The 13,569-nt window shown below is 38.7% G+C and overlaps 1 protein-coding gene across 1 annotated transcript; it reads right to left on the minus strand.

Moving 5' to 3' along the window:
* Positions 1–6,118: 6,118 nt before the first annotated feature.
* LOC110925246 (protein SETSIP-like) lies at positions 6,119–7,801 on the minus strand. The gene is made up of 2 exons (XM_022169211.1): positions 7,700–7,801; positions 6,119–7,501 (listed from the first exon to the last, which is right to left on the minus strand). Exons 1-2 carry the CDS (start codon positions 7,799–7,801, stop codon positions 6,119–6,121), a joined length of 1,485 nt encoding a protein of 494 aa, XP_022024903.1.
* Positions 7,802–13,569: the final 5,768 nt, after the last annotated feature.

Raw genomic sequence — 13,569 nt, forward strand, 5'->3', positions numbered from 1 at the left:
AATTGTCAAAATCACCCAAGACTGGTCAGGCTTGGGTGAATCTGTTTAAATGAAAAACCCTGACTTGCCGGAGTTCCCAGGTTGGTAAGCGTGGAACATGAATCGGCACATTTCTTGAGAAATTTCACTATGGTGATTTTTCGTTTTTCAAAAGATAAATCAGGGACATTAAGTTGTACTTGATTCATCTTTCCTACAAGTGATAATATGAAAAACAATGTGATGAAACTCCGAGTTTATAAAATGTCACACAAAACTAATTTTCCGGAAAAACCATTTTGATTAAAACAAACTTAAGTGTTTTGAAATCACAATGGGAAAATAGTTTGTTGTGAGGGGGAGTTCTGATTGTTTATGCCAAATGAATGGCGAATTGAAGTGATTCGATATTAGATTGTCATTTTATTTGTACAGTTTTCAAATTTTCCAGAAAATCAAAATTGAAACATATTTTGATTTTAGGGGGAGAAAAATTTATAAAAAAATTAGAAAATTTGAAAAAATTCCAAAAACACTGAAAAAGCAAAAATGAGTTTTGTTGATAAAAGAGGAAATGATAGTACATCAGTGGACTATCACAGCACGCTAAGGAAATGAATTGTCAAATGTGATAAACCGTCTCACTAATGATGTGACGATAGGTTTTCGTACATTTAGTAGATATATTCGGGATATAAACATAAAATTTCAAACTTGCGAAATTTGTGGGGAACACTACTTGGATATATAGGTAACCCCTGAAATCTCGTTTGAAAGGTCTCGTATTCTGATATACTAGGTGCTTGTACTCTATGATGTCTGGGGTATTATTCCGGGACTTCTGCTGAACGGTAGTTCTGACCTAGTCCCTGGCTAATACCTTCACCAAAATGCTTGAAACATAGCATTATAGCCCTCAGCTGATTAGACAATAAAATTGATAATCATCTGTTGTAGCTGAGAAGATCCTCTAAAGGGGACACACTGCAAAGTCGAAACTGATATCTCTCTGCTGAACGGAAGTTCTGACCTGAGATCCCTCAGTTCTCGCATTTAACCCCTAAATTATGTACAGACATCATCGTAGTATTCTTGCCTGTAAGACTGAATATTGAGATTCTGGATACGGGAGTATATTCAAGAGGTGGGACACATGAATTGAGCTAAGTTCCTAAAACATCTAAATCGTATCCTGAATAGATTGAAAATTGTGTGAAAATTTAAGAGGACAACTATATCGTCAATCGAGGTGAATCGTTTAGAACTTAAAATGATTAAAGCTTAACGGTGCTAGTGATTTGTCTCAAGAACTGATATGATCCTCTTACACAAACTCACAAAAATATTATTTGTATATATTTGTTTACTGTATTTCATTCAAAAACAAAAATCCAAAAAGATTTTCGGAGTGTTTTAGCATAAATTCTTTGAAAAGTCAAAAAGATTTTCGACAACTGATGTTGAAGAGCTGATATTCAAAATTTGAGTGCTAATCATGATGAACAGGTTTGGGAGAATATGTTGAAAACTTTGAATGTCATATACAAATATTTTAAAAGATTGTGTATATTGGTTAATCAAGGTCATTTATTTGAACTTGATGTAACTAATGTGTTTGTTGTAAATGATATCTACCGGTAAGTTTACGGGAATTAATTGATTATAAATTTGTGAAACTTATTGTGAGGTAGAGGATATGCAGGTTAACCAGGTTTCAAGTCCTGAGCAGATGTAGAACAAAGCCAGGAATTGATCCTGAACTTGTGAAACGACAAAAGCCAGACTACGATCCCGACAGCTGAGTCTAAGGGGGAGTCTGAAGACGAGCTCAACGCAAACGAAAGCGTGGATTCAAAAAGCCAGGTATCGTTCCTGGAAGAGCTTGTAATCGGAAAGCAGGTGTCGATCCCAAAAGCACGGAAGCTTGACGAAAGGGGGAGCCTGAAGAAAAAGGAGTCTAAACGAGAGGGGGAGCAACGGAAGCTCAAAAACAGATCCACGGGGATTTTGTTCGAGAAAGAGGGAGTCTATGGTTGCTGATATCGTCAAACCTTCAAGAAGACTCAGAGAGAGAGAGAGAGAAAGGCTAGTCGCTACGAGTTTGACTACAGATTGACTGCGGCAATATCCAAGGGGGAGACTGTTAGTGCAGAATGTCTATCGCCTGCGTCAATCGGAACCGTAGCTGAAATAGAAGTAAAATAGGCTTTATATTGTATTTAGTAGAGAAATAGGCAAGGTGGCAAACTTGTAAATAAGGGGAAATTCCTTATAACCTTGTGCCTATAAATAGGAGCCTTAGGTTTAGAGTTATAGACTTTTGCCACATTAGAGCTTTGAGAAGCTAGGTGCTTAGAGAGAGAAACTAGAGAGAGAAAGTGGCAAAACGTGATTCACGGAGCTTGTACTAGTCATATCATCAATAGAATCACGTCATTTGTACGATCTCGTGTGTTCGGTCACACACGTTCACGGATTCCGCACGTCGAACGTGTCGTTACGCAATCGAATCGGAGCGAAACCGGACCTAACAGATACACATATTTATACAAATCCCAACTATGAAATACAATATTTCATTAGCTTGGTATTTGATGGTTGTGGTGACATAGGTGTCACATTTGATAGTGATGACAGGGATACTGTTCAGGATCCTCACCATGATGCTCTAGTAATTACGTTATATGTCGCTAACCATTTTGTGCGCAGGATACTGGTAGATAACGGCAGTTCTGTCAACATAATTTAGCTAGAGACATTGAAAAGAATGAATGTAACCCCGATGGATATTACTTTGAAATCCACTGTGCTTGTCGGTTTCAGTAGGGAAGCCAGGAATACCGTAGGGGAGATAAAATTACTAGTATATATTTAAGGGGTCAACTCAATACAACGCTTTTGCGTGATGGACTCAGTATCCTGCTACAACATTATATTGGGTAGGCCATGGATTCATGATATGAAAGCCTTGCCATCAACTTATCATCAGTGCATCAAGATCCCTGCACCTTGGGGAGTTATCAAAGTGGATAGTGACCAGCAGGAAGCAAAGGAGTGTTACTCATCATCCATGAAATCCTCTACCAAGCCTAATGCAGCATAGCAATTAAAGATGCGTGCCCAGGATATTATGGAGGCTTCTGAGCAGGATGTAAAGAAAATTATCCTGGATCAGGATAACCCGGATATCTCGGTGCTCGTAGGAACCAATATCCCTCAGGATATTGAAAATCAATTGACTAAGTTTTTTGAAGTGCAGGATGTCGACGTTCGCATGGAAACATGAGGATATGACAGGTATTTCTAAGGATATTATAACACATAAGCTTGGTATTGACAGGTCATTCTATCTTGTCCATGAGAAAAGAAGGAAATTAGCTCCGGAAAGAAATGTGATCATCCAAGAGGAAGTTGAAAGGCTACTAAAAAGCAAGATGATTAGAGAAGTGAAGTTTCCCAAATGGCTGGCTAATGTGGTTGTGGTGCAAAAGAAAAAAGGGAAATGGAGAGTGTGTATGGATTACACAGACTTGAATAAAGCTTGTCCCAAAGACCTGTTTCCTCTACCTCATATTGCTTCAATGGTAGATGCTACTGCTGGACACGAGATGTTAACATTCATGGATGCCTCTTCAGGATTTCAGCAGATCCAAATGGAACCCTCAAATCAGGCGGATACTGCTTTTAACATGTATTTATTGTTATACTGCTATGCCTTTTGGTTTAAAAAATGTAGGTGCAACATAACAAAGGCTGGTGAACATGATGTTTAAAGACAAACTAGGGGACACCATGGAAGTATACATCAATGATATGGTAGTAAAATCCAAGAAGGCTGAGGATCACCTTCAGGATATTAAGGGAGTGATCGATATTCTGGACCAGTACAACATGAAATTGAATCCTGCTAAATGCCATTTCGGAGTGGGGGCGGGAAAGTTTCTAGGATATATGGTGACTAAAAGAGGGATAGAAGCAAGCCCGGAGCAGATTAAAGCCATCTTAGATATCAAGTCACCTTCAAATATGAAGGATGTTCTACGATTAATAGGGCGAGTAGCAGCATTAAACAGATTTATCTCGAGATCCTCGGAAAAATGCAAGGAATTTTATGATATCCCGAAGAAGAATAAGAAATTCGAATGGGGAGAGAAGCATGAAGCAGTCTTGCGGGATTTGAAGTAGTATCTTTCAACCTCACCTCTATTGCTGAAGTCTGAGGATGGTGAACCATTATCCCTGTATCTTGCAGTATCAGGGAATGCAGTAAGTGCTGTGCTTTTAAATGATCACGAAGTATCATGTCTATTATGTTAGTAAAAGTTTATTAGATACTGAAACTAGGTATTCTCACTTAGAAAAGCTGATATTAGCTCTAGTTATGGCTTCGACAAAACTTAGACACTATTTTGAGACACATAGGATTCATGTTAAAACCAACTATCCTGTTAAAAATGTACTTAGGAAATCCGAGATGTCAGGTAGGATGGCTAAGTGGTTGGTAAAGTTAAGTTCCTATGATCTAGTATATGAACCTAGAAATGCCATAAAGTCTTAGGCCCTAGCTGATTTTGTGGCTGATTTCAGTAGTGATATTGTCACACCCCCAAAATCCATGTAGGATCGATATTGACGATCTAATGAGTCAATCAGAGCAGAAATACCACTTTTTATGCGGCGGAATCACACAAACAGTTTGAATCAAAGAGAATGGAGTAGAAATAGACAGAATATCATTTTAAACACAGTTTCTCATTAATTGATCATAGAAAAATTTGGCACCAGTTCAGCTACAACTTGGACATTCGGTACCAAATGAGAAACAAACACACATATATATAGGGGGTCTAATTCCGCTTGAAATGACACCTTGTCATTTCGAGCGGAATCACAAGCTACTGATTTCGCTCCAAATGACAAAGTGTCATTTCGAGCGGAATCACAACATTACACCATAAAACTTACATTTTGACCCCTACACTATACATAATTGTCATATTTGACCCCTAGACCCTATACAAGCTTGACTAAGACTAAGACGTAGGCTTTAGACATTCGTGCATCAACAAACTCCCCCTTGGATACAGCCGGAGTCTTCAGTCTTGTCTTCGGGTCTTCAGAGTGACTTGAAAGTTTCCTCTCTTGACTTAGGCTTCTTCCTAAGCAAGTTCCTCAACTTTTCATTCTCTTTCTTCGCCTTTTGAGCTTCTTCAGCTTGTAACTTCATCCACTTTCCTCTGTTTGCATCAAGCTTCCTTCGTTCACGTTCAACCTTCTTCTTTTCTTTCTCTTCAGCCTAAAGTGGATTTTGTTGATGAATAAACATTCGATATCCTTTGCTGAGCAGTTGACTAACCACATTGGGTCATAAACAAAAATCTCTCGAATTTCGTTCCCTGCTCTGTATGTGATCACAGCTTCTGTAGAGATACAACTGTATACCCATCCCATGAAGCCTTTATAAAATTCATGCTCCATCTGCGGCACTGGAATGTTCTTCATCGACTTCAGCTTTTTCACATTCAGAATAATCTCTTCATTCACTTTCTCAGGATTAATTCGTCTAACTCTCTTCGGATAATGAGGCTTCCAATGCTTGAAGTCTTTCAATGCCTCAAACTTTATCAGGCCCCACATAGCTATACCATTCTTTCTAACAGAATATCCCAGAGTTCTTACTTTAGATAGCTCATCCACATCCCACCATGGCAAAGACATAACATCATGTAACTTTTCAAAATATTGAACGCCACATTCTCTTCTGATCGCATAAGCATTCACTTGAGGTAGAAAACCCCAACTGATGATATCCCCCAAGGAAATACTTCTATCTCTTTGATAATACTTCAATGGTCGCTTGAATTTACGTTCATTGCTTTCTTTGAACTATTTCTTACGTTCTTCCTTCAGTGGATCTTTCGTGGTGCCATCAAAGTTTTTGTCTTTAAGAATCTCAGAAACTTTCCTTGTAAGTTCATCACGATTCTCTTCAGTGAAGAACTCCATTAGCGTTAGAAGATCAAAAGTATCTTCAGTAATACATTCTTCATCAGAACAATCTTCAACCTCAACCCTGTCATACATATCTGCATCCTCAACATACTTGTATTTATATTCTGGTTAATGGTTGATGTCGAAATCATTCAGCTCTTTCTTCGAAATCCAAATTGAATTCATTCTCATTCACATTGAACATCTTCAAGACTTCATCCAATGTGTAGGTATGCCTGATCTCACCTTCTTCAACATGAGGTTCAATTCGAAGAATCAGCTTCTCAACTTGATCAACATTCTGATCATCACCATGCTCCCCCTCTCCTTCAGCTCCCTCAGTTTCTTCATTCGCCTCATGATTCATGTAATCATCAACGTTTTGTTCTTTGGAAGCTTCAAACACAGTAACACCAGTACCTCCCTGATCATCATCATCGTTATTGTCATCATCAGAACCATGACTACTTGCAGAGAAGACTTTTTCATCATCGTCACCTTCTTCGTCATCACCTCCTTCCTCATCATCTTCTTCATCATCTTCTTCATCGTTATCATTACCAGCAAGATCTTCAAGAGATACATCTTCCTCAAAAATACTAGCGATAGAAGATATAGGAATAGGATTCTCAATAACTAGAGATGAAACAATTGATCTTTCAGCTACTGCCACACTACCTTCAGCATTCTTGCCTTTGTCTTTCATTAGAGCTTTAATCCCAGCTTGGCGCTTAGCCCTGACTTCCTCTACTTGAATTTCTTCAAACTTCTGCTCAATAGACTTTCCGAGCATACTCTCTATCACTTTGTTCATCATGTAAAATTCATGCTCTTTCAATGCCTTTGCAGCTTCAAGTTCTTTGTTCTTTAATTCAAAATATTTGTTCTGCTCATCTCTACGCGTCTTTTCCTCCTCTAACTCTGTCACCCTCACCTTCAAGATATCAATCTCGGTCTGACCAGCATCTATCTTCTTCAATAAAGACTTGTTTTCAGATTCTAACTTCTTTACACGCATTTCGAGAATCCTTTCACGATCAGCCACTTTCTTGCTTTCAGCTGCTAATATTTTGTTTTCATTTAAAACATCATCCATTTTCCTCTCTAACTTGTTCACCTGTTCATCGTTTGCAAATCCAAAATCTCCAATATCTTCAAGATTTTCTTGAATAGTTGGAAACGTCTTGTGGCCAGAAGAACCAGGAGTTAATTGAATTTGAATTTGAGTGGGTGGTGGTGTTTTGAAAATTTCTTGAGATGTAAGAAAAGGTTGTTCACGAGGTGGTGAGAGATGTAACGGTGATGGTTGTCTAGGTGGTGTTGGTTGTTTTGGTGGTGAAGGTTGTCTTGGAGATGTTTGATGTGATGGTGATTGTATTGATGATTGATGTAGTGTAGGTTCAGGTGGTGGTGTTGGTGGTCTACTTGGTACTTTAGATGGTTTCTTCTTCAGAACAATCTTTGGCTTAGTGATCTTTGGTGTAACTTTCTTTATCTTTGGTGAAACAATCCTCTTCCTCGCACCCACTTTCTATCTACCACTTGAAGGCAATTGAGATTCAGATACATGCTTAGGAGATGGAATGTATGCAGCATCATCCTTCTCCTGTCTCTTCCTCTTTCTCAACTATTTCTCTTTTTCTGTCTCTTCTTAAATTCTTTTTAAACGTTCAGTTTAATCTATTTCATCATCAGAAGAACTCGTAGAACTTGTAGTACTTTTATCAACGTCATCACCTTCTATATTATCATCAACTTTTTCTTTCTGAGTAACATCAACCGCTTTATCTGAATCTAATTCGTAATCGATGTTCTTCAACACATCCTCCATATCAGACTCTTGATTCTCTTCAACATTTTCAACTTGTTCTTCTTTCTCAAGCTCATCAATAAGCAAAGTCTTTGCAGCTTTCTTTTGTCTTTTCTTAGGCTGTGATGATGACCCTTCACCCTTCTATGCTTTAGGGGTGGCCTTCTTGCTTCTCTTCCTCGGTTCTTTCAAAAACCAATTATTGCGAGTTGCTTTAAATCCTTCAAGTGCCTCTAACTCATCAGCATAAGAAGCTTCTTTCATCTCCTCTTCATTCCTCCAGTTTTGGTGATTAACTGGATCGGGATCAACATAGTTTACATCCTTGATGAATCCGAAAAATTCAGCTACCTTCTTCGGTTCAGGATGGTTCGGATGATATCTTGCTAGCGGCTTTAGAGAATCGTTGTTCATATGTGATAAAACTAGCAAGTCATTGTTTACATCTCTTACACTATCAGGATAAGCATGATCAATCAACATTTGCACAAATCTTGGATAAATCCAAGTCAAACTCTTTGTTGTGATGTTCTTTTCCATGTAATGAAAAACGATGTGTGAGAAATTTTATTTCTTGTTTAGAACAACCGCTGTAATCATATTCATTTGGTAATCATGCATTGCATCATATCCTCCCTTGCAATGGTGTAAAGACTGCAGTACTGAATGAACGATAAACTTGTAAGGCTTTCTAAACTTTGATTTCAAGTAATTTGCAGCTTTTAGTGCACCATCATATCCCATCCTCAGCATACATCCCTTGACCATTCTTTCAGGAAACTTTGTTGGTGAATTTTCATGATCCGGAAAATTTAACACTTCACGAATGAGCGCCTCCGTAACAATAATTGTCTTCTCCTCATTATGCTGCTTCACAACTGAATGAATCGCTTTGTTCTTTTCATCATAAGTTGCATGCTTCCAGAAGTGTTCCACATGTGATTTGTACGCAGGACGTTGATCTGTCAAAGCTTTTTGAATTGTTATTCTTCTCATGAACTCCAGAATGCTGCTGAATTTCGCCAGTTCTATATTTTTATCCACATCAAAGTCACAACAGCTGTTGTACAATGGATCAAATATCACATTCGAACCGTGAAACACAACACAGCACAAACTAAATCAAACACTTTGAAAAGAAATTCAACATCAAACCCTTACAAGCGAAATCACATGGAATGTCAGAGTATTTCAAGAGAAATCACAAGAAGATAATTTGAAGCGAAATCAACATAGTCACATAGAAGCGGAATCACATTGGACAGATTGAAGCGGAATAACATCACATTAGTGAACAACATTTGAAGCGGAATCATGTTTGTATGCGATTTGAAGCGGAATAAAATGTTACACTTTAAGCGGAATCAGATTGGACACATTGAAGCGGAATCAAACAACACACACTCATTTCAAGCGAAATCATATGTATACATTCAAAACTTATCAGATCGTGAAATTAAACATGTTAACTTGTTAATCAATGAAATCCGACCATAGGGTTGTGTTTAAATTTCATTTTCACCAACAAATGTGCCCTAGATTTAAAACTGAAAACCCTGTGTATCGACACACATTTATAAATCCTAGATCTGGAATAATCAACACTCAATACATGAAATACAACACAATCCGAAAACAGTGATACGTTTTATTGTTCAGATTTATCATTTTATAACCCTACATCTATGTTTCAGTTCATGACAATCGCCGACAAGTCAATATAAATCAAATCTGGGTCAAATCGGTCTGTAAATCTACCCTCACATGTTAATAGTTGAGATTGCCAACTAATAACACAAGATCTAACAGAAATCGAGCAGCAATTCGTCTTGAAAACGAAAATCTAAGGGTTTCGCTTGAATTGCCTTGGAGCAGAGACGTTGAAGCGAAATAAGAGAAATATGATTCAAGCGGAATCAGATGCCCTTTTATTGGCAGTCTGATTTCGCTTGAAATGGTCATGGTTGCTTCTCAAGCGGAATCACATGAAGCAAACTCAAGCGGAATCAACTTTTGATGCATTTTCAAGCGGAATTTAAAAACATTTTCAAAATTTTAATTTTTCTAACATTTTCTGATTTTTAACCGACACACCCAGTTAACCAAGTCCAAGTTAATGACCTTGGTCAACTGATTAGCCTACCAAGTCCAAATTAATGACCATGGTTGACTAGATTATGAAGAACGCTGACTTTCCGATACTGAAATCAGTTCAAATTAATGAACTTTCGAACTTTTCAAACTTTCAAACACTTTTTCAATCTTTCAGACATGAACCGGTCACTTTCAGAAACTCCTGCTTACCCAAACCTCATGAAACAGACATGTTCTGCACAAAGCTTTGTTCATCTGATCCCCAACGTCAGTTGTCGAAAATAAGATGAAAAAAAAATCTTTTTGGATTATAGAAACAGATAAACAGAAATCTGTACACACAATCTTTTTGTGAGTGTGTTAGGGGATCATATCAGCTGCCGACAAGACACAAGCACCGTTATGCTTATATTTCATACTCAGCTTTAAACAGTTCACGTAGATTGTCGATGTACTGATCCTCTTAAATTTTCAAACAACTTTCAGTCTGTTCGGGATACGAATTTAATGTTTTAGGACTTAAACTTTTACATGTGTTCCACCTCAGTATATACTCACGAATCCAGATCCCAATATTCAGTCTTACAGGTGAGTATACCTAGATGATATCTGTAATGGGGTGAATTGCGAGGCCGTGAGAGCTCAGCTCAGAACTTCCGTTCAGCAGAGAGATGACGGCTCGACTTTGGTGGGTTCCCTTTAGAGAATCTTTTTTACAACAGCACATGATTAACCATTTTGCAATGTGTTGTTGATTTAACAATGTTTACAGCTCAATCTTCACACCGGCAGCACTTCGGCATGGAATACAAGGCCATTGTTCTAGTTTCGCTCGAATGAACTGTTATATATAGGCCTTGTGGTTTCGCTTATATGGACATGTCCATATAAGCGAAGCTACATGTGTACGAATAAGCGAAACCTATAGCCTATGACCATATGAGCGAAACTAACTTCCTAAACACATACAATCTCCTATTTTCTCATAATGTGTGCCCTAATCTATACAATACAATGTATGACTCGATCCAAGACGAAGTCGACAGATGTAGTGCACCAACATAGGTAAGAACTTCCGTTCAGCAGAGAGATGACGGCTCGACTTTGGTGGGTTCCCTTTAGAGAATCTTTTTTACAACAGCACATGATTAACCATTTTACAATGTGTTATCATTTTTAATGCTGAGGGAAGGCTTTACAAGTAAAGTATTGCGTATAGTATTATCCGGGGACTAGGTCAGAATTTCCATTCAGCAGAAGTCCCGGGATAATACCCCAGATTTCACTAAGCATAAAAACCTAGTATTTCAGAAAGAGGGACCTTTCAAACGAGATTTCGGGGGTTACCCATATATCCCGGAGGTGTTCCCCACGTAAAAGCAAGTTAATTTTTATGTTTATATCCCAAACAAACCAACTAATTTTGTAAAAACCTATCGGCACATCATTAGCGAGACTGCTTAAACGCATATTAAACATTACATTTCTTTAGCGTACTGTGTCTTTCTAGCTGATGTACTATCATTTCCCCTATTATACACAAGCTCTTTTTCAGATTTTCTATTGTTTCTGGATTTTTCAATTTTATCATGTTTTTGTATTTTTCTGCAACTTTCTCCCCCTAAAACGAAAAACATATTTTTTTGTGTTTTTGTTTTTATCGAAAAGCAGAAAATGAACTGTACAAACAAAGTTGACAACACGACGTAGTTCACATCTGATCGCCGCCCTCCTCGGCTTAACATTCTTCAACTCTCCCAGAACGCTGATTTTTCATCCCATTCAATTTTAAAAGATAATAAAATCTCTTTTTGTCAAATGGTTTTGTATAGAAATCAGCTTTCTGATCATCGGTGTGTATATGTTCAATTCGTGTCAACTTCTTCTCGTGACAATCACGGATGAAGTGATGACGAATCTCTATATGTTTTATTTTAGAATGTTGCACCGGATTTTTAGTTATATTTATGGCTGCTTTATTGTCCACGAATATCGGTGTATCCAAGAATTGCAGACCAAAGTCACGCATTTGCTGCTGGATCCAAAGGATATGAGAATAGCAGCTGGAGGTTGAAACGTATTCAGCCTCACAAGTAGAAAATGACACAGAGGTTTGTTTCTTGCACTGCCAGGTAACAAGTCGAGTTCCGAAGAACTGACACCCAGCGGTGGTGGACTTTGCATTCTGCTTGCAGCTTCCAAAGTCAGAATCAGCGAAACCTGTTAGAGAGAAGTCACCCGAGCGAGGATACCACAAGCCGATTCTTGGGCAGCCTTTCAAATACCGTAATATCCTTTTGACAATTGTCAGGTGTGACTGCTTCGGGCTCGACTGATATCTGGCGCAAAGACATGTCGGGTACATGATGTCCTGTCTGGAAGCAGTGAGATACATTAAGGATTCGATGATTGACCGATACAATGTCTACTCCACCTTGACTCCTCCCTCGTCAGGACAAATCCCATGATTCTGTGCTAGGGGGTTGCTGCAGGAGTGCATTGAACCATATCAAACTTTTCAAGGACGTCCTTCACATATTTTGTTTGATGAATGAAGATTCCATCGGGCATCTGCTCCACCTGCATCCCGATGAAGAACTTCATCTCCCCCATCGAACTCATTTCGAATTTCTTCTTCATAACTTTCTTGAACTCTTTGCATAACTCGTCATTGGTGGAACCAAAAAAGATGTCGTCTACGTAGATCTGCACAATTAGGAGATGGCCTGCAACTTCCTTTGTGAACAATGTGCTATCGATTGTCCCTCTAGTGAACCCGTTGGCCAGCAGATGTTGGGAAAACGTCTCGTACCAGGCTCTCAGGGCCTTGTGTAATCCGTAGAGCGCCTTATCCAACAGATAGACCTTGTTCTTGTGTAGTGGATCATTGAACCCCGGTGGTTGTCCCACATACACCTCTTCATTAATCTTTCCATACAGGAAGGTAGATTTAACATCCAACTGGTACACTTTGAAGTCTTTCCATGACGTAAACGCAAGGAAGATCCGAATCACCTCGAGTCTAGCAACAGGCACGTAAACCTCACCATAGTTGATGCCTTCTTGCTAAATAAAGCCTTGTACCACTAATCGTGCTTTGTTCCTCACCACGATTCCTCTATCATCCCTTTTGCACTTGAATACCCACTTTGTTTTGATCAACTTTTGATTCTCTGGCAGATCTACTAGTCTCCAAACACCCAGTTTCTCAAACTTTAGCAGCTCTTCCTGCATAGCATTCACCCAGTTGTCTTCAGTCAACGCCTCTTTATAAGTTCTGGGTTCGATCTGCGAAATATAACATTTCAGTGAGAATTCTTCCTGTAAATGTGCAACAGACGAATAAAACATGTAAGAGCACGGTTGATTTGATCTCTTGTTTTAACACCACTTTGCAGGTCACTGATAATATTCTCTGAAGGATGATAAGAAAAGGTTCTAGGCATGATGGTTTCAGGAACATCAACTTCCGATTGCAAGCTCATTATGTCAAGATCACCGGTGTGATCCTCAGCTTCCGTAGTAGTAACGTTTGGTTCCTCGTTAAAAGTAGGAGCGGATTCCTCTTCTGAGTCGTCAGAGTTGTCAAACGTTGGAGCTGGTTCCTTTGGTGGTTCGTGAGCTATTCCACTTGGACCGGCTTCGTGATCGTTTGTGCCACCTGTAGGATTGCTCGTATTCTCCTCAGATTGTGA

Source organism: Helianthus annuus, chromosome 17, assembly GCF_002127325.2.
Source record: "Helianthus annuus cultivar XRQ/B chromosome 17, HanXRQr2.0-SUNRISE, whole genome shotgun sequence".
Taxonomy (NCBI): domain Eukaryota; kingdom Viridiplantae; phylum Streptophyta; class Magnoliopsida; order Asterales; family Asteraceae; genus Helianthus; species Helianthus annuus.